The sequence below is a fragment of the Aquarana catesbeiana genome, linkage group LG01 (genome assembly GCF_042186555.1).
Source record: "Aquarana catesbeiana isolate 2022-GZ linkage group LG01, ASM4218655v1, whole genome shotgun sequence".
Lineage (NCBI taxonomy): Eukaryota > Metazoa > Chordata > Amphibia > Anura > Ranidae > Aquarana > Aquarana catesbeiana.
This window is the reverse complement of record NC_133324.1, coordinates 260,274,517-260,300,528: the sequence shown is the minus strand read 5'-3', so window position 1 is coordinate 260,300,528 and position 26,012 is coordinate 260,274,517. Positions and strand designations below refer to the sequence as shown.

The following is a 26,012-nucleotide window of genomic DNA, read 5'->3' as shown; positions in this document are numbered from 1 at the left end:
TGGCATGGGTCTTGTGCCCACTGGTACACAGCCTCCAGGAAGTCTTTTGAGCCAAAAGTATCAATACACCACCACCACAGCTGCAACATAGGCTAATGGTAATCCCTTCAGCAGTGTCATATAGGGGCATACTCTTACCCTTGTAATTACACCCAAGAATAATTGTCACGGATCAATTATTTTTGTCACAGGACTTTAGATTTTATACTATTCAATAAATGTTACTGTTATTTATGAACATTTTTTAGATGCATTCAGACTTATTCACATTTATGACAGTGGACACTTCAAGAGCAAGTATTAGGTTCAAGACCAGTCCTAAGCGCTTTCTTGGGATACATTTGTCGATTGCATCTCCTTAATACAGCGCTTGCCAACTGAGGTAATCCGCCTGCCAATTGTCCACGCCTGAGATGTGCACGGCTAGCGTTCCATTCACCACCCTTCATTCGTTGGTGATTGACATAGGCCACTGCCATGGCATTGTCCGATTAAATCCAGACCGGGTGCCTCCATCCATTGCTCCAGGCACAGCCACGACTTTGATCGGCAATCTGGATTCCTCTGGCATCCACTGACCCTAAGCTGACCTCGGCCTAGAGACTCCTACCCATCCGGACAGCCTGGCATCCGTCATGACCACCGTCCAATCCAAGGGAAATAAGAAACTTTCCTTCCCAAAGGGTCACAGACTGAAGCCACCAAGCCAGGAACCCCCTGGTCTCCCGACCCAAGCAGATCTGAGCATCCAAGGATTTGGGGGACCTGTCCCACTTCAACAAAGTTCTCCTGGAGGATCCACGTGAGGAACTGTGCATATGACACCATCAGGCCCAGAACCTGTCAGGAAAATTAAAGAGGTCCATAGGGCCGCAAACCAGAGAAGACATCCCCCAGCTCCAAGGAAACATCACACACAAATTGCAGTACAAAGCAGGTAGAACTTGTTCACTACCCCTCGGCCATGGGGCAAAATCTTAGCCCATTCAGTGAGTATTTACCACTTGAGGTCCGGGCCATAGCCGAATGACGGCCACATCGCGGACCTCAATTTCCGGGAGGCCGTCATGGGATGTCTTTCCCTGTGCACACGCACGGTGCGCGCGCTGTGATCACTGAGTTACGGAGACTCGGATGATCACAGATCCGAGTAAGGGGCCGATCCCAGCCCTTACCATGTGATCAGCTGTCAGCCAATGACAGCTGATCACATGATGTAAACAAAAGCTCGGTAATCGGTTTCTTTTTCTCCTCACGCTGTCAAAAAAAAGCCGATCACCGGCTTATGTTAAAGGGACATCGGTCCCGAAGAGGAAGGAGGCACATATGCCTCATCTGAGCCTGCCAGTGCCATCTGTCATTGCCACCTGCCAGTGCCCAAGTGCCCAGCAGTGCCACCTATGAATGCCCACAAGTGCCACCTATGAATGCCCACAAGTGCCACCTATGAATGCCCACCAGTGGTGCCAATCAGTGCCACCTAGCAGTGCTGCCATCAGTGTAAGCAATCTGTGCCCATTATTGCCATCCATCAGTGCCCATCACTGCCACTCATCAGTGCCCATCACTGCCACCTATCAGTGCCCATCAGTGGCGCCTCATCAGCGTACATCAATGAAGGAGAAAAATTAACTGTTTGCTAAATTTAAATTTAATATTTAAATTTTTTTTTTTTAAATTTGTTCTTTCAATTTTTTTAACAAAAAATAAAAACCGCAGAGGTGATCAAATACCACTAAAAGAAAGCTCTATTTGTGGGGAAAAAATGATAAAAATTTCATCTGTGTACAGTGTTGGATGACCGCGCAATTGTCATTCAAAGTGCGACAGCTTTAAAGCTGAAAATCGGTCTGGACAGGAGAGGGGTTTAAGTGCCCAGTAAGCAAGTGGCTAAGATACCAAGGCTGTAGGCAAAACCTGCTGTAAAGCCTAACCAGCAATACTTAAAATAGCAGGAGCTCTGCTTTTCTGTCAGCCAGATCCTTAAAAGAAAGAGGGAGATTCCTCCACAGGGACCATGGTTGCCTAATTTAAACGGGAGGATCCACATCCAGGAGCGGAGTAGTCCAGTCCACTTCTTCAACGAGGATTCCTCAAAGGGACCACAAGGGGTCGCTTCTAGCGTTCAGAACCAGGAGGGGGTGGGGGATGCTTCCTGCTCGCCTTATGCCCAAACGACACCTCCATCCAGGAAACAAAGGATTCCAAGGGGACATGGCAGGTGTGACCCTAATGGCGCGTACACACGAGCGGACTTTCCGGCATACTTGGTCCGGCGGACTACAATCCAATCGTGTGTAGGCTTCGGTGGACTTTTTTTCCCCAAAAAGTCCACCGAACCTAGATTTGAAACATGTTTTAAATCTTTCCGTCGGACTCAGTTCCTGACGGAAAGTCCGTTTGTCTGTATGCTGCTCCGACGGAAAGCCCGCTTGTCTGTATGCTGGTCCGATGGACCAGATGCGACGCAAGGGCAGGGTATTGCATCTCACGCTCGTTGCAATACGAAAAACACATTTTCCTATTGCGGCGAGCGCGGGGCATACCAGGCATTTAGGTCTGGTATGGATTTTAAAAGGAACCCCCTACGCTGAAAAAACGGCGTGGGGTCCCCCCTAAAATCCATACCAGACCCCGATCCGAGCACGCAGCCCAGCCGGTTAGGAAAGGGGGTGGGGACGAGCGAGCCCCCCCCCCCCTCCTGAACCGTACCAGACCGCATGCCCTCAACATGGGGGGTGGGTGCTTTGGGGGAGGGGGGCACCCTGCGGGGCCCCCCCTCCCCCAAAGCACCTTGTCCCCATGTTGATGAGGACAAGGGTCTGTCTGCGAGCGGGGGGGGGGCTTAACTGAATGCGGGAGCCCCCTATAATAAGAGGGCCCTCAGATCCCGGCCCCCCACCCTATGTGAATGAGTATGGGGTACATTGTACCCCTACCCATTTACCTAGAGAAAAAGTGTCAATAATAAAACACACTACACAGGTTTTTAAAATAATTTATTAGACAGCTCCGGGGGGTCTTCCTCCGGCTTCGGGGGTCTTCTTCCGGCTTCGGGGGTCCCTCAGGTTCCTCTTCTCCGGGCGTCCGGTTGGTTCTTCTACGCTCTCTCTGGCCTCTTCTCCTGGTGTTCCAGTACTTCTGCCGGCTCCTCCGCTGTCTTCATGCCGCTCTTTTGCCAGCGGAGGCCCAGACTTCTGGCTTCTTGGCTTCTTCCCTCTTCTCTTCTCCAGATGTTGACACGACGGTCTGTCCGGCTGGACTGCTCTCTGAGCACTCCGCTGTGACTTATATAGGCGGAGGCCCCGCCCCTTTATGCCATCACAGTCCCTGGGCAGTCCGGGCCTTCGCTGGCAAAAGAGCAGCGAAGGAGCCGGCAGAAGAACTGGAACACCGGGAGAAGAGGCCAGAGAGAGCGGAGAAGAACCAACTGGACGCCGGGAGAAGAGGAACCGGAGGGACCACCGAAGCCGGAAGAAGACCCCCGAAGCTGGAAGACCCCCGAAGCCGGAGGAAGACCCCCCCCCCGGAGCTGTCTAATAAATTATTTTAAAAACCTGTGTAGTGTGTTTTATTATTGACACTTTTTCCCTAGGTATATTGGGTAGGGGTACCATGTACCCCTCAGACCCCGACAACCAACGGCCAGGGTTGTCGGGAAGAGGCCCTTGTCCTCATCAACATGGGGACAAGGTGCTTTGGGGTGGGGGGCCCCGCAGGGTGCCCCCCCTCCCCCAAAGCACCCACCCCCCATGTTGAGGGCATGCGGCCTGATACGGTTCAGGAGGGGGGGGGCGCTCGCTCGTCCCCACCCCCTTTCCTGACCGGCCGGATGGCATGCTCGAATCGGGGTCTGGTATGGATTTTTTTTTTCAGCATGGGGGTTCCCTTTATAATCCATACCAGACTTAAGGGCCTGGTATGCCCCGCGACGGGGCTCGCAAGGTGTCAATCTCGCTGATAAAAGCGGCGAGATTGACTTCCTTTTCTAGCCCCGTCGTACCCGAGTCACATTCAAAATGAACGGACTTGTCCGTGTGTGGGCAAGTCCGTTCATTCTGAAAGTCCGCCGTAACTCCAGCGAAAGTCCGTCAAAAAGACGGGCGGACTTAGCCTGCCGGAGAGTCCGGTTGTGTGTAGGCAAGTCTGTCCTTTCAGGTAGTCCGCCAGAAAGTCCGGCGGAAAGACCGTCGGACCCAGTCTGCTGGAAAGTCCGCTCGTGTGTACGAGGCATAAGACTCCATGCAAATAAGAGAAGGGACCCCACTGAAAAAGAAAAAAATACCAGGGGACCCACCAACTACCAAGGGAACCAGTCACACACCCCACAATGCCTGCAGAGAGAGGGATATCCAACCAGGGCTCACCACCACTGCGGGGGGAGCACCAACAGTGGGCCACCAGAAGAGCAAGCAGAGCGCCTGGGAAGAGAAAGTCCGGGAATCCATTAGAGGAAACTTAGGAGGGGCAAACAATAAGAGCAGACACACCCCTGTGCAGCTCCAGAAGCACGGCCACCTCTTTCCGGACTTTCACATTATATCCTGAGAAAGTTGGTCCACCCGAAAATGGGCACCAGGAGGAAAGACTACAGGCCACACAGGTCCTTACTCCTCAAACTAGGCAGATAAAAATGGATGCCTGTAGCAGAGAAGGGGATTTATATCAGCTAGGACTGCCCATAGGCGTTGCCGAGTTCATTTTCTACCTAGTGTCCTATTCCTGAAGATGGCGCTATAACCCTATGGGTGAGAATATGCAGAGATTTGTGAGTAAAGCTTTGGATTCATGGCTCAGATTTTTTTTTTTTTTTTTTTGCCCTTTCAGAATACATTGATGAGCACTGTAGCCCATTGGCTGCATGTGCTGATTGAATGCTGGTTTTCCAGCAGGACCGTTTGATAGAAGACAGCCTAATGACCAGCTTCTGCTGAACAGAGAAGACTACACACGGATTGAAATTTGACGGGTTTCTGTTGAAATGGCAGAATTTCAATCAATTTATGGCCAGCTTCACTTTCTCTATAGACAAATGACGGGGGGGTGGGATGCTCTCTTGTTCTGGGCCAATGTCTTATGACATTACCCAGTCTCGCCATGACTGCATGCCGTGGGCGAGCTATGTCCCTGGGACATGACACAACCACAATCCCGGTAAAGAGCTGCGGCACTTTACCCATGCGATCAGCTGTATCCAATTAAAGCTGATCACATTTAAACAAGGAGATGCCGTTTATCGTCTCTCCTCTCCTCACACACAGAGTGTGAGGAAAGGAGAGCCGATCAGCGGCATCTCTTCACAGGGGAGATCTGTATAGGCAATCAGGGCCCTAATAATGCCCATTTGTGATGCCAACTTGTGCCCATAAGTGACGCCAATGTGTGCCCATCAGTGAGGCCAATCTGTGCCCATCAGTGAGGCCAATCAGTGCTGCCTTCCAGTGCTGCCTGTCCGGGCCACCTATCAATGCTCATAAGTGCCCACCAGTGCCATCTATCAGTGCCACCCAATCAGTGCCTATAGTGCCTCATCAGTGCTACCCCATCAGTGAAGCCTCGACAGCGCACATCAGTGAAGGAAAAAAATTACTTACAGTATTTACAAAAAATATATTTTTTAAAATTTTCAGTCTTTTTTTGTTTTTTTAGCAAAAAATGAAAAACTCATGATTAAATACCACAGGAAAGTTCTATTTGTGGCATAAAAATGATTAAAAACAATAATTTAGGTACAGCGTTGCATGACTGTGCAATTGTCAGTGTGATAGCGTTGAAAGCTGAAAATTGGCCTGGGCATGAAGAGGGGAAGGGGGTGAAAGTGCCCAATATTGAGGTGGTTAAGAAAGACCTGTATTAAGGATGTATCTAGAATTGTATCAAGATACTGTGGGCCAATGAAAAGCTTCAGAACAGATATGTTTATGAAGCTTACCACCTAGTTACAGGTATTAGGCAGCTGAATTGACTTTTGGACATTTTCTGCCAGGTCTGAAAGGAATGTTTGTTTCAGAAGAGTCTTATCTAGATAGTCTGACCTGAGAGCCCTAAGAAGCTGGGAAAGTGGCAGGAGCTTTGAAAACATCTTGGGTGAAGTTTTTATACAATGGACCAGTTTCAGTAGAATATCTTGAACCTGTGCTGGTATTGGCAGGAAGTGTTTTCACAGGGCAAGAGGTGGTATAGGTCCCTTTGAAACCCTGAATATCTTTGGACAGTGTTTGGGTGATTAGATAGAAGGGGTAGTCTCATCTGAAGGTATAAACCTTCCATGTGTTTGAATAAGTTGTCTGTGTCTTTTACTGCATGATTGAGATACTTTATTTGTAATCCTTAATTGCATTACAGTACTACTTTTTGTCTCTCTGAAAACATTTGGACACTAAAAAATGTTTTTAAAAATAAACAAAGCAAACAACCAACCTGCGAAATATAATATTGTAGAATTGGAAGCAAGTAGGTGATGTAGGAGGCAACTCGTTTGTTAAAGTAATTGTAATCTTCACATTCTCCCCATTACGGGTTTGGCTGCAGACTTCATTAACCTAAAACAAGAACAACTGTCAGTTACAATCCATATGGTGGTTATTCATATTAAAGCGAAGATGAAAACACTTTTCATACTATAAATTAAAGTCCTGCTAGATCACACCAGTAAAACTTTAAAAATAGGTGCCTATACTGTTTAAAATCCAGCAATGCACGGTCAGTGCACACTGGAGATTTACAGCCAACACTTATTTTGGTTTCACCCACTTCCTGACCAGGCCATTTTTTGCGATACGGCACTGCGTTGCTTTAACTGACAATTGCGCGGTCATGAGACGCAGTACCCAAAAAAAAAAAAAAAAAAAAGAACTTTCTTTTGGTGGTATTTGATCACCTTTATTTTTTTTTTTAACTTTCTGCTATAAAACACATCCAATAAAAAAAAACTATAAAAATCTAATATCTTCATCAATTAAGGCCAATATGTATTCTGCTACATGTTTTTGGTAAAAAAAAAAAAATCCCAATAAGCATATATTGATGGGTTTGTGTAAAAGGTATATAGCGTCTACAAACTATATGATAGATTAATGGACTTTTTATTTTTATTGTTTTATTGTTTTTAGCAGGACTGCGACATTCTGGCGGACAAATCTGACACTAAGCCCGGGATCACACTTGTTGCGAACAGACGTTGCATGTGATTCGCACCTGCACTGCCGTTCCGATTGCATGCAATGTCTGTGCAATGCGAGTTCAGCCATAGAGTTGTGTTGGATTCACAGGAAAAATAGTGCAGGGACATTTTTTTTTCTAGCACTGAAATCGGATCGCATGGGTGTCCTCCCTAATTCCTGTGCGAATTCACAGTTCGCACTGCGATCTGTGAACTGGCCTGGGGGTGTCATTACCATTGTATTGACACCCGTGGTGGATCGCAGAGGGCTGTGTGAACTGCCTCGGGATGATGGGTTTTGTTTCCCTGCAAAGCAGGGAATAAAATCCATTACAGCTCAGTAAAAATACCGCACATAGTACACAAAAACACTGGTTAGGCACACATTTAATCCTTGATCGCCCTAGATGCTTAACTCCTTCCCAGCCAGTGTCATTAACATAGTGACAATGCATGTTTTAGCACTGATAACTGTGTTAGTGTCACTGGTTCAAACAAGGAGTCAGCGTCCGACTGTCCACTGCAATATCGTAGTCCCACTATAAGTCGCTGATTGCCGACATTAGTATAAAAAAATAAAATAAAAAATTCCAGTATATAACCCATAGTTTATAGATGCTATAACTTTTAACATAACATAGCAGAATACATATTTGACTAAATTTATAAAGAAATTAGGTTTTTTTTTTAAGACCCATTTCACACAGAGGCACTTTTCAGGCATTTTAGCACTAGAAATAGCGCCTGAAAACTGCCTCCCATTCATTACAATGGGTGCTATCACTCCAGGGAGCGGTGCGCTTACGGGCGTTCGGAAAAGTCCCGCAAGCAGCATCTTTGGGGAGGTTTAAAAGCGCTGGATACCGCTTTTCCAAAATGCCCCTGCCCATTGCACTGAAAAGCACTGCAACACAGGAAAGCACCCCGCTAGCAGCTGAAAAGTGCCGCTTAACCGCTTGCTGACCGGCTGACGCCGATATGTCAGTAGAAGGTCATGTACAGCCAGATTAATGTACCTGTACATTGCCCTTTAACCACTTAACAACCAACCCATATCCAAATGAAGGCTACAGGGCGGTTGCTTAAATCTGTGAGGGCGTCCAGGGATGTCCTCCCAGAATTCCGCTCTCGCGCGCCCCCTGGTGCACGCACCCGAGAGCATTCGTGACTCATGGCCGTTTACCATGTGATCGCTCCGTCAAATGACAGAGCGATCACATGTAAACAAACCGGCGTCATCTCATGACGCCGGTTCCTCTCCTCCCCTCTCTGTACCGATCGGTACACTGTGAGCAAAGAGGGGGAGGGAACGGATGGTAGCAGCGCTGTGGGCTGCATCTGCAGTGCCCACATCGCTGCACAGTGACAACTGCCATCCATCCATTCTCAGCCATCCCTCAATACTGTGCAATGCCCCACAATACTCTGCAATACCCTGCAATGCCCCACAATACTCTGCAATACCCTGCAATTCCCCACAATACTCTGCAATACCCTGCAATGCCCCACAATATTCTGCAATATCCTGCAATGCCCCACAATACCCCACAATACTCTGCAATACTCCGCCATACCCTGCCATACCCCGCAATACTCTGCCATACCCCGCAATACCCAGCCATACCCCGCAATACCCAGCCATACCCCGCAATACCCAGCCATACCCCGCAATACCCAGCCATACCCCGCAATACCCAGCCATACCCCGCAATACCCAGCCATACTCTGCAATACTTGGTGATACCCAGCCATACTCTGCCTTACCCAGTCATGCTCAGCCACTCAGCAATACTCTGCCATACCCCGCAAAACTCTGCCATAACCCACAATACTCTGCCATACCCAGCCATACTCTGCAATACCCAGCCATACTCTGCAATACCCAGCCATACTCTGCAATACCCAGCCATACTCTGCAATACCCAGCCATACTCTGCAATAACCAGCCATACTCTGCAATACCCAGCCATACCCAGCCATACTCTGCAATACTCGGTGATACCCAGCCATACTCTGCCATACCCAGTCATACTCGGCGATACCTAGCAATACCCAGCCATACTCGGCTATACTCAGCCATACTCAGCTGTACTCAGCCTCTGTATGTGGCCAGGCTGTGGAAGTCTCACACGTGTGGTATTGCCATACTCAGGAGGAGCAGGAGAATCTATTTTGGGGTGTCAATTTTGGTATGTACGTGCTGTGTGTTAGAAATATAGTATAAATGGACAACTTTGTGTTAAAAAAAAAAAAGCGCTTTAACCACTTCCCGCCCGCCGTCATATGACGTCCTTGACTTTGTGCGGGGATATGTGAATGATGCCTGCAGCTACAGGCATCATTCAGATATCAGCTTTTTCATCCGGCGATTCCCTACACCATAAGAACGATCATAGCGGCTGTTAAACTGTTTGATCGTTCTTACGGGAGGCCTCCGGTGCTTCTACCGACTCACCGCTATGATCGAAGCCAGGATAGTTTTTTTTTTTTCAACCTTCCCAGCCTAGAGGTGAGATGTGGGGTCTTATTGACCCCATATCTCATTGTAAAGAGGTCCTGTCATGCCAAATTCCTATTACAAGGGATGTTTACATTCCTTGTAATAGGAATAACAGTGATCAAAAAAATTTGGGGGGGGGGGGGAAAGTGTCAAACTAAAATAAATAAAGTAAAATGAACAATTAAAAAAAAAAAAAAAAAAATTTTAATGCGCCCCTGTCCGTGTGCTCACATGCAGAAGCGAACACATACGTAAGTCCCGCCCACATATGAAAACGGTGTTCAAACCACACATGTGAGGTATCGCTGCGATCGGTAGAGCGAGAGCAATCATTTTGGCCCTAGACCTCCTCTGTAACTAAAACATGTAACCAGTAAAAAATTTTAACGCGTCGCCTATGGGGATTTTTAAGTAGCAAAGTTTGGCGCCATTCCACAAGCGTGTGCAATTTTAAAGGGTGACATGTTAGGTATCTATTTACTCGGCGTAACTTCATCTTTCATACTATGCAAAAACATTGGGCTAACCTTACTGTTTTGTTTTTTTTTTTAACCACTTCAGCCCCGGAAGGATTTACCCCCTTCCTGACCAGAGCACTTTTTACAATTTGGCACTGCGTCGCTTTAACTGCTAATTGCGCGGTCATGCAATGCTGTACCCAAACAAAATTTGCGTCCTTTTCTTCCCACAAATAGAGCTTTCTTTTGATGGTATTTGATCACCTCTGACGTTTTTATTTTTTGCGCTATATACAGAAAAAGACCAAAAATTTTGAAAAAAAATGATATTTTCTATCTTTGTTATAAAAAAAATCCAATAAACTCAATTTTAGTCATACATTTAGGCCAAAATGTATTCGGCCACATGTCTTTCCTAAAAAAAAATGTCAATAAGCGTATATTTATTGGTTTGCGCAAAAGTTATAGCGTCTACAAACTAGGGTACATTTTCTGAAATTTACACAGCTTTTAGTTTATGACTGCCTGTCATTTCTTGAGGTGCTAAAATGGCAGGGCAGTACAAACGCCCCCCCCCCCCCCCCCCCCCCCCCAAATGACCCTATTTTGGAAAGTAGACACCCCAAGGAAATTGCTGAGAGGCATGTTGAGCCCACTGAATATTAATTTTTTTTGTCCCAAGCGATTGAATAATGACCAAAAAAAAAAATTACAAAAAGTTGTCACTAAATGTTATATTGCTCACACAGGCCATGGGCATATGTGGAATTGCACCCTAAATTATACTCAGCTGCTTCTCCTGAGTACGGGGATACCACATGTGTGGGACTTTTTGGGAGCCTAGCCGCGTACGGGGCCCCGAAAACCAATCACCGCCTTCAGGATTTCTAAGGGCGTAAATTTTTGATTTTACTCCTCACTACCTAGCATAGTTTTGAAGGCCATAAAATGCCCAGATGGCACAACCCCCCCCAAATGACCCCATTTTGGAAAGTAGACACCCCAAGCTATTTGCTGAGAGGCATGTTGAGTCCATGGAATATTTTATATTTTGACACAAGTTGCGGGAAAGTGACATTTTTTTTTTTTTTTTTTTGCACAAAGTTGTCACTAAATGATATATTGCTCACACAGGCCATGGGCATATGTGGAATTGCACCCCAAAATACATTTAGCTGCTTCTCCTGAGTATGGGGATACCACATGTGTGGGACTTTTTGAGAGCCTAGCCGCCTTCAGGATTTCTAAGGGTGTAAATTTTTGATTTCACTCTTCACTGCCTATCACAGTTTCGGAGGCCATGGAATGCCCAGGTGGAACAAACCCCCCCAAATGACCCCATTTTGGAAAGTAGACACCCCAAGCTATTTGCTGAGAGGCATGGTGAGTATTTTGCAGCTCTCATTTGTTTTTGAAAATGAAGAAAGACAAGAAAAAAAAATTTTTTTTTTCTTTTTTCAATTTTCAAAACTTTGTGACAAAAAGTGAGGTCTGCAAAATACTGCTTACTCAGGATAAGCAACATAAAGTATTTTGGGGTGTAATTTCACATATTCCCATGGCATGTTTGAGCAATATATCATTTAGTGACAACTTTGTGCAAAAAAAAAAATAAAAATGTGTCTCTTTCCCGCAACTTGTGTCACAATATAAAATATTTCATGGACTCGACATGCCTCTCAGCAAATAGCTTGGGGTGTCTACTTTCCAAAATGGGGTCATTTGAACTGTCCTGGCATTTTATGCACAACATTTAGAAGCTTATGTCACACATCACCCACTCTTCTAACCACTTGAAGACAAAGCCCTTTCTGACACTTTGTTTACATGAAAAAAATTATTTTTTTTTTGCAAGAAAATTACTTTGAACCCCCAAACATTTTATATTTTTCTAAAGCAAATGCCCTACAGATTAAAATGGTGGATGTTTCATTTTTTTTTTCACACAGTATTTGCGCAGCAATTTTTCAAAAGCATTTTTGGGGGAAAGAAACACACTTTTTTACATTTTAATGCACTAAAACACACTATATTGCCCAAAAGTTTGATGAAATAAAAAAAGATGATCTTAGGCTGAGTACATGGATACCAAACATGACATGCTTTAAAATTGCACACAAATGTGCAGTGGTAACAAAATAAATACATTTTTAAAAGCCTTTAAAAGCCTTTACAGGTTACCACTTTAGATTTACAGAGGTCCACTGCTGAAATTACTTCCCTCGATCTGACCTTCGCGGTGATACCTCACATGCATGGTGCAATTCCTGTTTACATTTGACGGCAGACCAACTATTGCGTTCACCTTAGCGCGAGCAGGGGGGGACAGGGGTGCTTTTTTTTTGTTTTCTTTATTATTTTTTTGCTTTTTTATCTTATTTTTATACTGTTCCTTTCTTTTTTTTTTTTTTTTTTTAATCATTTTTATTGTTATCTCAGGGAATGTAAATATCCCCTATGATAGCAATAGGTAGTGACAGGTACTCTTTTTTGAAAAAATTGGGGTCTATTAGACCCTAGATCTATCCTCTGCCCTCAAAGCATCTGACCATACCAAGATCGGTATGATAAAATGCTTTCCCAATGGCGTTGTTTACATCCGGCGAAATCTAAGTCATGAAATGCTCGTAGCTTCCGGTTTCTTGGACCATAGAGATGTTTGGAGCCACTCTGGTCTCTGATCAGCTCTATGGTCAGCTGGCTGAATCACCAGCTGCATTCTCAGGTTCCCTGTTGAGACAGGAGAGCCAGATAAAAACACGGAAGACAGTGGGGGGGGGGGGGGGGGGGGCATTCCCTCCCACTGCTTGTAAAAGCAGTCTAGATGCTAATTAGCCGCTATTGCTTTTATATGAAAGCCGACCGCTGGCTGAAAAGAATACCAAGATGATACCTAAACCTGCAGGCATCATTCTAGTATAACCACTCAAAGTTGCGAATGGCGTACCGGAAAACAAAAAAATGGTTAACAATAAAACACAGTAAATGGTAAAGTATAAAAAATTGCATACCTGAAAAGCAAACATCATAAAGCATAATAACAATAAAACATTGCAGAATAGAATACAGTAAAAAAGAGCAGAACAAGAGAGAATAGAGAGAGAGAGAACAATAAAACAACAATTTTTTTTAATTTAATATTTTTTTTTGTGTTTTTTTTTTACACTTTTTTTTGTAACTGTAACTCTTTATAACTGTAACCGGTTCCAGGTTTGGGTCTCTCAAAATGCGATGGCATCTTGGGAGACCCTGTGAAAGTGTGCCTAGTCTGTGCAATGCTGTACCCTACGCGAATACTCAACTAGTGTATGGTAGTGTTCAAAACATTCACCAATGCAAAGACCAGGATTATCAGGACAGGAGGGACAATAATAGCGGGTGTCACGCCTATATCCGCGCTTGCTGCAGACACGACATCTTTTTTGGGGGGGTTCGTTGGGTAGGGTACTCGGGAGGACATAAAGAAAATGCCTCTCATGCAGCCGACTGCATTTGGTTGGGGATGTGAATGGGGGAAGTACGGGTGCTGCAGAAGTGGTGGGTTCCCAATTAGGATTGGCGAATGCAGCAGGAAGGGCATTATGGGCACGACTGGCCTGTGTTTGTCCTCTTCTTGGTGGCAGCGGGACACTACTTGTGCTTGCCACCTCACCAGCTTAAACTGCATTTATGGGACTCGCCACGTCACCAAGTGCAGCGCTGGTTTCACTACGACCAGGGTGTCCTAGGCTGCTGGTGCTTGCCATTTCACCAAAACGCTACCAAAAAAACTGTTAGCGATTGCAGGGATCAGGCCTGACTCTGCGAACGCTGCAGTTATGTGTTTAGTTTTGTAAGTGACAGTGATCGATCGATACTGCACTTGGGTGGGCTGGGCCAGGCGGAGGGGCAAAACGCAGGTGCTAGCAGGTATCTGGGCTGATCCCGCTAACACTGCTTTTTTGGGAACCCTAAACTGCTGGGGACGCTAGTAAATATCTGATCGGATCAGATATTGATCCGTTCAGATACTATACCACTAAGGGAGGTGTACGGTGCATGTGTGGGTGTTAGCAGTACTGGCGCTAACCTGACGCTGCCTGGGGCTGGTGCTTGCCAGTTCACCAAAACGCTACCAAAAAAACTGTTAGCGATCGCAGGGATCAGGCCTGACTCTGCGAACGCTGCAGTTATGCGTTTAGTGTTTTGTAAGTGACAGTGATCGATCAATACTACACTTGGGTGGGCTGGGCGGAGGGGCAAAACGCAGGTGCTAGCAGGCATCTGGCTGATCCCACTAACACTGCGTTTTTTGGGAACCCTAAACTGCTGGGGACGCTAGTATAGATCTGATCGGATCAGATATTGATCCGTTCAGATACTATACCACTAGGGGAGGTGTACGGTGCGTGCGTGGGTGTTAGCGCTACTGGCGCTAATCTGACGCTGCCTGGGGCGACGCATATCACCGCCGGGCGATCAGGGGGCTAAACCTTTATTCGGTAATAAATGGCAGGTGCCTGACACTATAAAAAATAAACTAAATAACCAGCCTCACCCGTAACACTTATACGGTGATCAGTGGTGAAAGGGTTAACTAGGGGGCAATCAAGGGGTTAAAACCTTTATTTGATAGTATATGGGAGTCCCTGATGCTATAAAACGCTGATGGCTAGCCTAAATATTTACCTCCCTAACTAGCGTCACCAGTGACACTAATACAGCGATCAGAAAAATGATCGCTTAGTGACACTGGCGACGGGGGGTGATCAAGGGGTTAAAACTTTATATGGGGGGTTAGGGGGGTATCCTAGACCTAAAGGGGGCTATCACTAACTGCCCTACCACACTGTCACAAACTTACACCAATGCAGTAATCATTAGTGTGACGGGGGGGGGGGGGGGGTTAGGGGTGTTATGTGTGCCTGGCATGTTCTACTGTGATGTGTAGTGTTGTGCACTCACATTGCAGTCTTCTCTCCTTGGCGCTGGAACGGAAAATACCGAGCCGAGGAGAGATGACATTTCCTCTGCCTCTGTGTACTATACAGAGGCAGGGGAATGATCCCATTGGCTGGGAGCGATCGGGGGCACGAATGTTTGGCCTCCCCCTCACCTCCGATCGCCGGGGGACAAACGCCGACCGCCTCAGGCACCGGGGGGTGGGGGGGTGGGAGGAGGAGGATAGGTCCGATCAGACCCCCCGCCCGCGGGAGGCAGGTCACGTACAGGTACGTGATTCTGCCTGCCCGTGCCATTCTGCCGACGTACATCGTCGTTAGGCGGTCGGCAAGTGGTTAAAGCACAAAACTTTTTTTTTTTTGTTAAAAACGCGTTCGAAAAATTGCTGCGCAAATATCGTGCAAGATAAAAAGTTGCAATGAATGCTATTGTATTCTCTAGGGTCTTTGCTAAAAAAAAACATATATAATGTTTTGGGGTTCTATGTAATTTTCTAGCAAATAAATGATGATTTTTACATGTAGGAGAGAAATGTCAGAATTGGCCTGGGTGCTCCAGAATGCCTAGAGGTGCTCTCTGCATGTTGGGCCTCTGTATGTGGCCATGCTGTGTAAAAGTCTCACACATGTGGTATCGCCATACTGGGGAGTAATAGCAGAATGTGTTTTGGGGTGTAATTTGTGGTATGCATATGCTGTGTGTGAGAAATAACCTGCTAATATGACAATTTTGTGAAAAAAAAAAAAAAAAAAGCTTGATTTTGCAAAGAATTGTGGGAAAAAATGACAACTTCAAAAAACTCACCATGCATCTTTATAAATACCTTGGAATGTCTTCTTTCCAAAAAGGGATCATTTAGGGGGTATTTGTACTTTTCTGGCATGTTAGGGTCTCAAGAAATGATAGGCCATCAGTAATTCAGATGTGATCAATTTTCAGATATTGGCACCATAGCTTTATTTTTACCAAAGATATGTAGCGGTATAAATTTTGGCCAAAATATATGAAGAAAAATTACTAATTTGCAAAATTTTATAACAGAAACGAAGAAAATGCATTTTTTTTTTTACAGATTTTTCTGTCTTTTTTTTTCTTTTATAGCGCAAAAAACCCAGCAGTGATTAAATACCACCAAAAGAAAGCTCTATTTGTGTGAAAAAAAGGACAAACATTTCATATAGATACAGTGTTGCATGACTAATGAGTAATTGTCATTCAAAATGTGAGAGCAACAAAAGCTGAAAATTGGTCTGGTTATTAAGGGGGTTTAAGTGCCCAGTGGTCAAGTGGTTAAGAAGTGGTTTGTGACCTCCGTGAGTGTGATCGCGGGTCCCGCGGACATACTGCGATCATCTCACAGAGAGGAAGAACGGGGAAGTGCTAATGTAAACAAGCATTTCCCCATTCTGCCTAGTGACAGGACACTGATCAAAGCTCCCTGTAATCGGTGATCATTGTCGTGTCACACATAGGCGCCCCCCCCCCCAGTTAGAATCACTCCGTAGGACACACTTAACCCCTACAGCGCCACCTAGTGGTTAACCTCTTCACTGACAGTCACATTTACACAGTAATCAATGCATTTTTAATTGCACTGATCGCTGTATAAATGTGAATGGTCCCCAAATCGCGCCAAAAGTGTCCAATCTATCTGCCATAATGTCACAGTCACAATAAAAATTGCTGATCGCCACGATTACTAGTAAAAAAAAAATTATTAATAAAGATGCCATAAAACTATCCCCTATTTTGTAGACGCTATAACTTTTGCGCAAACCAATCAATAAGCGCTTATTGCGATTTTTCTTACCAAAAATATGTAGAATGCGTATCGGCCTAAACTGAGGAAAAAAATGTTTTTTATATATATTTTTTGGGGATATTTATTATAGCAAGAAGTAAAAAATAAGTTTTTTTCAAAATTGACGCTATTTTTTTGTTTATAGCACAAAAAATAAAAACCGCAGAGGTGATCAGATACCACCAAAAGAAAGCTCTATTTGTGGGGAAAAAAGGACGTCAATTTTGTTTGGGAGTCACATCGCACAACCGCGCAATTGTCAGTTAAAGCCACTCAGTGCTGAATCGCAAAAAGTGCTCTGGTCTTTGGGCAGCCAAATGGTCCAAGCCTTAAGTGGTTAAACAGCGCTAAAGCGCCGCTAAAACGAGCGGTGCTTTAGCGCCAATGTGGCCCCACTGTGAAAGGGGTGTTAATTGGATATGTTTTACAGCAGAAAGTAAATTGTCGGTCCTTTTCTGTTTATAGTGCAAAGAAATTTTAAAAAAAGTCAGTGGTGATCAAATACCACCAAAAGAAAGTTCTGCTTGTGGGGAAAAAAATTAAATATATTTCATTTGGGTAGTGTTGCATGTCTGTGCAATTGTCAGTTAAAGTAACGTAGTGGCGTACTGCAAAATATAGCCTGGTCATGAAGTGGGGTAAATCTTCCGTAGGTCAAGTGGATAAACAATACTGTGGGTTGTATGACAGGGCCAAACACAACCTTAACCAGAGTTTAAAAAGAGCACAAGAGGCGGGACTTTACATGAGGCACAGGGAAGCAGATAAGTAAATTATGTGAAAAAAGCTTTAATAGATTCAGATAGTCATTTATTTACATATTCAATGATAATGCATTTTGCTATATATCAATAATTCATTAGAATCTAATATTGCAGTCATATACATTCCAACAAGGAATTAACATGTTACAAATACATAGGAGACTTAATACATGAGGAACATTCGTAGTAAATGATACCCATGCAGATTGGTGACTCACTAAAGTGTCACAAAATAAAAATGAAAAAAACAATAAAGATCTAGATGGAACGTCCATACACGGTTGATAATTGTATGTAGATAACGGTAGTTGTAAGCTCTACGCGTTTCGGGACCTTATAGGCACTTATCAGGAGCAAAACCGTAATAATCACCTATGAATAGGGAAAGCAACCATATTATGAATAATCTAAGGGAACAAGTAGGCAAATGTAGAATATGAAAATCCACACATATACACACATATTTAGCCCACTGTGCAGTGGTGATGCAGGTAAATATTTTTCTCCTCACTATTTCCTACTTTATTGTCCCTCACTATCCCTTGGTTTTCCCATTCCCTTCATTTCATTTCTTTCACTCCAGTGCTTATCTTCTTTGTTCTTTCAGAACCTTTTCTCTGAATCTATTAAAGCTTTTTTTACATAATTTACTTATCTGCTTTCCTGTGCCTCATGTAAAGTCCCGCCTCTTGTGCTCTTTTTAAATTCATATTGAACCGGGATGGAGGAGGGGACTTGAATGGCCCCTATAGCCTCATTTAAAGTCCCACAAATTCCCTTTCCCTTTACCCCCTTTTAACAACCTTAACCTGTCGTCATACTGCGGTAGGTCTGCACAATCCCGCGAGCGTCGCAGCTGTAATGCGTGGGTGCCAATGCTCGCGGCCGGCGTTCGCGGGCATGTGAGCCAGAACAGTTATGTGTGTGTTTAAACACACAAATCCCTGTTTTGCGAGGAGAGGAGAGGCAGATCATGAGTTCCTACAAGCTAGGAACAAAGATCTGTCATTTCCTCCAGTCGCTCCTATCCCCCTACAGTTAGAACACACACTAGGGAACACAGTTAACCCCTTGATCGCCCCCTAGTGTTCACTTTGAGGACGGATATCGTTGTTATGGCAGCAGCTAGCTGCCATAACCTTGGTATCGCCATGTTTGGCCGGCGGTCCGGTACAAGATAAAAGTGATCTCTAGCGGATTCGTCGCAAGATCACGTTTATTGGCGGCGGGAGAGGGCACCACCACCACCCCCCCTCCCGCCGCGATCCGGTGCCCTTTTTTTTTTTTTTATTGCATTTTAGTGTAAATATGAGATCTGAGGTCTTTTTGACCCCAGATCTCATATTTAAGAGGTCCTGTCATGCTTTTATTCTATTACAAGGGATGTTTACATTCCTTGTAATAGGAATAAAAGTGACACCATTTTTTTTTTTTTTCTTTTAAAACAGTGTAAAAATAAAAAATAAAAGGTAAAATAAGCAAAAAAAAAAATGTTAAATGCGCCCCGTCCCGCCGAGCTCGCGTGCAGAAGCAGATCTTTTTTTATGATTATTTATAAATTATTTTCTAGTGATCTCCATTTATTTTATTTTTTTGTGTTAAGTTACCACAATAACATTAATAATGTTTTATTTTTTGTGTCAAGTTAACACAATAACATTAATAATGTTTTTTTTTGTGTGTGTGTCAAGTTAACACAACATTATTAATGTTTTATTTTTTTGTGCGTCAAGTTAACACAATAACATTATATTTTTGTTTTTTTTGGTACCTCAAGCTGGTTGTTGTCCCTTGTTAATTTGACATTGTCTTTTAGAAATGCATTTGAATAAAAACACATAGGCAAGTATTTTCATAAAATAAAATATCCATTTATTCTGGTTAACAAAATAAAGATGATGGCAACGCTGGAGAAACTTTTGGAATTTGTGATGCCTTTTGGCCTAAGGGTACACATCAAGTCTTTGGAAAAGAAAATTGGGATCTTGAGGAGTCCATATAATAGGGAGCACAATCTGGTCCAGGAATCCCAGAGATCAAGACCAGCACCAGATGACATATATGTCCCCAGGCTGTGGTACTACACCAGCATGTGTCTTCTGTCAGACCAGACTGAACCCAGGTCATCACGTTCTTCTCTTCGCTGCAGCCTTCCCTCCACTCTGCCCTACAGCCTTCCCTGCAGTCTTCCTTGGAAGCTGTGGCTCTGGTGATGGACTTGTGGCAGGAGGAGAAGGATGGGTGAGATCATATATTTTGCAAGAGGGGCCAACGCCACAGAGGAGGTGTTGGCTCCTCTCACATTCAAACAACCTGGTCGCTATATAGCATCCATAGGCCTCTTCAGCGTCGAGTGGTCTCCTCAGGACCTCTGTAGTTTCTCTAATGAGGCGCAATGACGCCTCCTGTGTCACCATCCCCTTCCTGGGCCTTTTTTTTTTGCAGGCTCCTACTGGGCCCGGCCAACTCCTGGCTGACACTGGGCCCGCCCACCTCCTGGCTGTCACTGGGCCCAGCCTCCTCCTGCCTGCCACTTTCCAGAACTTCCTCCTGGCTGAGCTCATCCTGTTTGACAAGGGACATAGTTTTACTTTTTGGTTCATCAATCACACACAATTTTTAGCAATGTTTTATATGTTAATACATATAAAAGAGTATCATTCTGACCCCAGCATTTTTTCAAGCTGGTGACAAACATTTTTGGCCACTACTGTCAAATGATTTGTATTCATCATTTTTTGGATAAAATCCTTAATATTAGGACACTAAATATGTCTAAAAATAATATACCTGGCTCCAGCTGGGCGCATCCGGTTCTTCAAGGATAGAAGGCGCAGGTTGTTCCTCAACAGCCTCTGCTGGGGTGGAGGGAAGGGTCGAAAGCTATTCCCTAGCTTCAGTCTGGTCATCAAGAAAACGTAGTTTTTCAAAGTACCACAGCTTGGGTACATACACATGATCTGCTGATGCTCCTGATCTCAGGGAAGCCTGGATCTTGTTATGCTCCCTCATGTACATATTCCTCAAGATCCCAATTTTACGTTCCAAAATCTCGAAGCTTGCTTCTGGGATCAAAGTCTGCACAAATGCCAGAAGTCTCTCCAGCGTTGCCTTCTTTACTGGTTTGTTGTAATATGCACTGTGCTTGACCTCCCACAGATTCCTCATCTCCCTGTACTTCTCAATAAATTGTGACATGAATTCAGGGTCCTTAAACTTATTATTAATTTTTTTCTGTAAGACAATACACAAGACAAAAACACTAATGTTAGCCTAAACTCTCATAACCTTATCCCAATATAGGCCTCAGTCTATAAGCAGTATAGGCCACTGATGTTCGAGAATTTGTATAAAAATTACCTTTGTTTCGGTCGCTAGCAACTCCCGTTCCCATTTCCTCCGCGCACATACGGCACTTGCGTGTCAGCTTCATATGCAGTTCGCATGCGTGAAACTCCGCCTGCGTCGCCCGCCCCTGACGTTCACTTACAGGAATATTCACCGCTCCTTCTCTACGCACAGAATGTACGTATGGCACTTGCATGTCGGCTTTATATACAGTGCGCATGCATGAAACTCCGCCTGCGTCGCCCACCCCTGACGTTCTTTTTCACAAATATTCCCTGCCCCTTCTCTCTACGGTGCGCAGTAGGAGCAACATGGCGGAGACACAAGCCAGATTCTGTAAAAAAGCCAGTTTGTAAAAAAAATAAATAAAAAAAAATATGCCTGTTAGTAAAATTAGTAAAAAAAATGCCTTTTTGTAAAATATATATATATATATATATATATATATATATATATATATATATATATATATATATATATATATATATATATATATATATATATATATATGCCTGTTTATTAAAAAAAAAAAAAAAAAAAAAAGTTTTTAAAAACATATTGTTAAAAAAAAAATATATATTTTCTAAAAAAAATTTTAGAAAAAAAAAAACGCACATGTGAATGTGAACAGATTAAAAAGTTTGCGAATCAACAATGTGTGGCTTCTTCTTTCAATGCTCAATACCAGTTTTGTAAATGTTATTTGGGGTTTACAGTGACAATGGGGCTTATTTACTAAAGGAAAATACACTTGACACTACAAGTGCACTAGGAGAACCTTGGAGACAGCCAAAAAAAAAAGGCAAGCAATAAGTACATTTCTAGATTTTATCTGATCATTTTTTATTCGTAAAAATTAGACATTGTCTGGCATTGCAATGGCCCCCCTACCCTTAAAAAAATTAACATTTATCCTAAATTTCACAGAAGCTTTGGGGGGCCAAGCCAGTATGGCCAGTATCCAGGCCCGCCAGAGGCTTCTCTGTAAGTACGGCCTCAGGCCCAAGTGATGCAAGATAATTTCTTGAATTTTTGCGTAAAAAATTGTGCAGGATGCAGCATGCTAGGACAATGTGATCAAGTTTGAAGTCTGCCATGTGGATTGCTGTCTGAAACAGGCTGGACATTATCCTGAAGGCATTCTCCACAACTCTTCTCGCTCTGGCCAGCCAGTAGTTAAAAACCCCTCTCCGGGGTGAGGGTCCTTTGGGAGAATGTCCTCATCAGGTGCTCGCCCAGACCAAAGGCTTCATCTGCGATAAAGACAAAGGCGAGTCCTTCCACGTTATCCGCATCAGGTGGCAATCCCAGGCCACCACTCTGGAGACGCTGGTAGAACTCCGTCTGGGCGAAGACTCCTCCATCCGACCATTCTTCCCCACATCCACATACAGAAATTCATATTGTGCCGACACCACCGCCATTAACACAATACTAGAAAACCTCTTATATTTAAAATAGTATGACCCCGAATGGGGTAGTGGCACAATGTGGACATGCTTCCCATCTATAGCCCCTCCACAGTTGGGAAAGTCCCAACGGGTGGCAAAATAATATGCCACAGTCTGCCATTCCTGTGGCGTTGAAGGAAACTGGGGAGTCAAACAAGAAAGAAAAAAAAAAAAAGTACTAAAAAAAAGTACTTTTGCACATAACATTGCAAGCACATTACACAAAAAACATTATTGCCCAACATCAGTATAACATTTATTTTAAGTATTATTTAAAGACTAAAATAAAAGGCCCACTTATCAGATTCCTCACCCCCTCTGAAGGCCCATTGATAAAATTTGAGGGGGGCTTAGAGATTAATTTAAGGACACACAGACCATTTGGACACATTTTAGGGGGAGGGGGGGCTTATAAATTAATTTAAGGACACACAGACCATTTAGACACATTTTGGGGGGGCTAAGAAATTAATTTAAGGACACATAGACTATTAGGACACATTTTAGGGGGAGGGGGTGCTTATAAATTAATTTAAGGACACACAGACCATTTGGACACATTTTAGGGGGAGGGGGCCTTTTAAATTAATTTAAGGACACACAGACCATTTGGGCACATTTGTGGGGGGGGGGGGTTATAAATTAATTTAAGCGCGCACACACACCATTTGGACACATTTTAAGGGGGTGTTTAGGCTAAAGCACTACAATGGAGTTGACAAAATACATTGTTAAGTGACTAGACTAGGTGGATATGGGCCCAGCATAGCATGCTGGGGAGCTTAGTGAAGGCAAATATGCACGAAGGACAAAAAAGGAGCATTAAAAGCTTCCAGCATGCATGAGGACAAAGGGGACATTCACAGCATATTGCAATCATGGTAATTAGGGATTGAGGAAAGAAATACAATACATTAGCAAAAATTAAATACAATAAAATGTGATGTTAAAGGATAAATCTTACCTTAATATAGTCCTTCTGCAGGACCTGAATTATAGCAGAACAGGTCTCTGGGATAATGATCCACAGAGCCTGGGGGGAGATGCTTGTCGAGAACTTGAGGTCCTGCATGCTTCTCCCAGTCGCCAAGTACCGCAACGTGGCGACTAGCCTCTGCTCCGGAGTGATGGCTTGCCTCATGCAGGTATCCTGCCTGCTGATATAAGAGGTCAGCAAAGCCAACAAACGGTGAAAAACGGGGTCCGTCATCCTGAGAAAGTTCCTGAAATCGAAGCAAAGGCATGTGAGAGAATTGGTCATGCTGGAGCAACCAATTCTTTGTCCATGAACTCCTCCCCACCCTGTGCATGGACTGGGCTTGGGTTGAAGAATGAACCCCAACACCAAGCCCAAGCAAAGCACGAACTCTACAAGTACGTACACGCAACATGGCTTCAAAACGGTCGGCTGGTCAGAACGAGCTTAACACACTGAAGAACAGCAAGGCCTGTGAAGAGCGAGCTGAAAATCAGCAACGAGCGGACAAGAACACACTGAATAAACCAATGCAAACTTACTACATGCACTGAAAAGCAGATACAAACCTCACAAGCACAAACTGAACAACAGTTAAACGATCTGAAAAACACGAGTCTGAAAAGCGCGAATCGTCTCTCACCAAACTTCTACTAACACGAGTTAAACACGAAAATAGCAGAAGGGGCCCAAAGGGTGGCGCACGAGCTATTACACTTCCTTTTTGTAGTCGTCGGACCTGGTGTACGTCACCGCATACTATACGGTCAAATTTTGGTGTGATCGCGTGTAGGCAAGTCTGTTTCGGCGGAACTCCGTAAGTCCGCTCCTGTGTACACGGCATTAGAAAAAAAATGTATGTTTGGGGGTTCTAAGTAATTTTCTAGCAAAAAAAACTGTTTTTAACCACTTCAGCTCCTGACCATTTGGCTGCCCAAAGACCAGAGAGTTTTTTGCGATTCAGCACTGCGTCGCTTTAACTGACAATTGCGCAGTCGTGCAACGTGGCTCCCAAACAAAATTGACGTCCTTTTTCCCCCAAAATATAGAACTTTCTTTTGGTGTTAGTATTTTATCACCTTTGTGGTTTTTATTTTTTGCGCTATAAACAAAAAAAGAGCGACAATTTTGAAAAAAAAACGCAGTATTTTTTACTTTTTGCTACAATACCCCCAAAAAATATATAAAAACATTTTTTTTCCTCAGTTTAGGCAGATACATATTCTTCTATATATTTTTGGTTAAAAAAAAATCACAATAAGCGTTTATTGATTGATTTGCGCAAAAGTAATAGCGTCTACAAAATAACTGTGGGGGGGGGGCTACGTGTGACACGACTCTGATCACGGCTCCCGATCACAGGGAGCAGTGATCAGTGCCACTAGGCAGAACAGGGAAATGCTTGTTTACATCAGCATCTCCCTGTTCTTCCTCTCTGTGAGATGATCGCGGGTATCCCCACGGACATCGAGTCCGCGGGACCCGCGATCACAGTCACGGAGTTCGCGGCAGGGTCCTGCGCGCGACCACACGGCAGCAAATTTAAAGGGATGTACCTGTATGCCCATTTGCCTGTCCGTGCCATTCTGTCCACGTAAATGTTTGTGCGGCGGTCGGCAAGCGGTTAACTTGTAAACAACATCTAAAAAAGAGACCTGGTCCTTAAGTGGTTAAACACCACTTTTACCTATAAGACTTGCCTGTAGGTACTGGAAACATGCACAGTTTAGGAGATATTTACCATATACACTTGCGCCGACACTGTAGCTGCTGACTTTTAATGAGGACGCTTACTGTCCAGGTAGCCCACGATGACAGCCCCCCGAGGCCGATCCGTCCCATCAGATCGGGTGCAGGCGCCGCCATTGTAACTAAAGGAAACCGGCAGTGGAGCCTTCGGGCTTCACAGCCGGTTTCCTACTGCACATACACGAGTCGTGCAACGCTTTTTGAATGGCCCCATTGTCTTCTGGAACACACACACACACAGGTCCCAGAAGGCAGCGGCGGGGGTGGAGGAAATGGCAGAGCTAGGACCTAAGTACATTCTGTACTTCAGAAAAGGTAGGAAAGAAAAAAAATCGTTATCCAAAAGGGATGGTCTTTCCTTTAAGAAAAAGTTGTAAAAGTGGGTGGAACTCCACTTTAAGAATTAAAAATGGCACCAATTCCACCATTAACCACTTCCAGACCACCCACAGTGTATATACGTCGCTACTTTGACGTTAAATACTGGGGTTATGACAGCAGATAGCTTCCATAACCATGGTGGGCAGTCCGCTTTAAGATAAAAGTGGTCTCTGCGGCAAATTCGCCGCAAGATCACTTTTAATCGGCCACAGGAATGGTGCCGCCCCCCTCCGCGTCCTGGTTATCACCACCGCTTACTGGAGCGACGATCCGATCCTTTCCCCTGATGAACAGGAAGTCGAGTCACTCTGTGCCATTGGATAACGGAAGCAACATCAAACCTCACTTCCACCCAATGGCCTTAAAGGGACTTTATTTTATTATTGCTTTTAAGTGTAAATGTGAGATCTGAGGTCTTTTTGACCCTAGATCTCACATTAAAGAGGCTCCTGTCATGCTTTTTTCTATTACATTTCTTGTA

General features: G+C 44.3%; 1 protein-coding gene across 1 annotated transcript in view; it reads right to left on the bottom strand.

The window, feature by feature from the left end:
* Positions 1-26,012, bottom strand: part of PIWIL1 (piwi like RNA-mediated gene silencing 1) — a 766,743-nt gene that overhangs the window by 539,092 nt on the left and 201,639 nt on the right. The window contains exon 7 of the mRNA XM_073597707.1: positions 6,421-6,542. Within this exon, the coding sequence (XP_073453808.1) occupies positions 6,421-6,542 (122 nt within the window). The remainder of the gene's footprint in view (positions 1-6,420; positions 6,543-26,012) is intronic.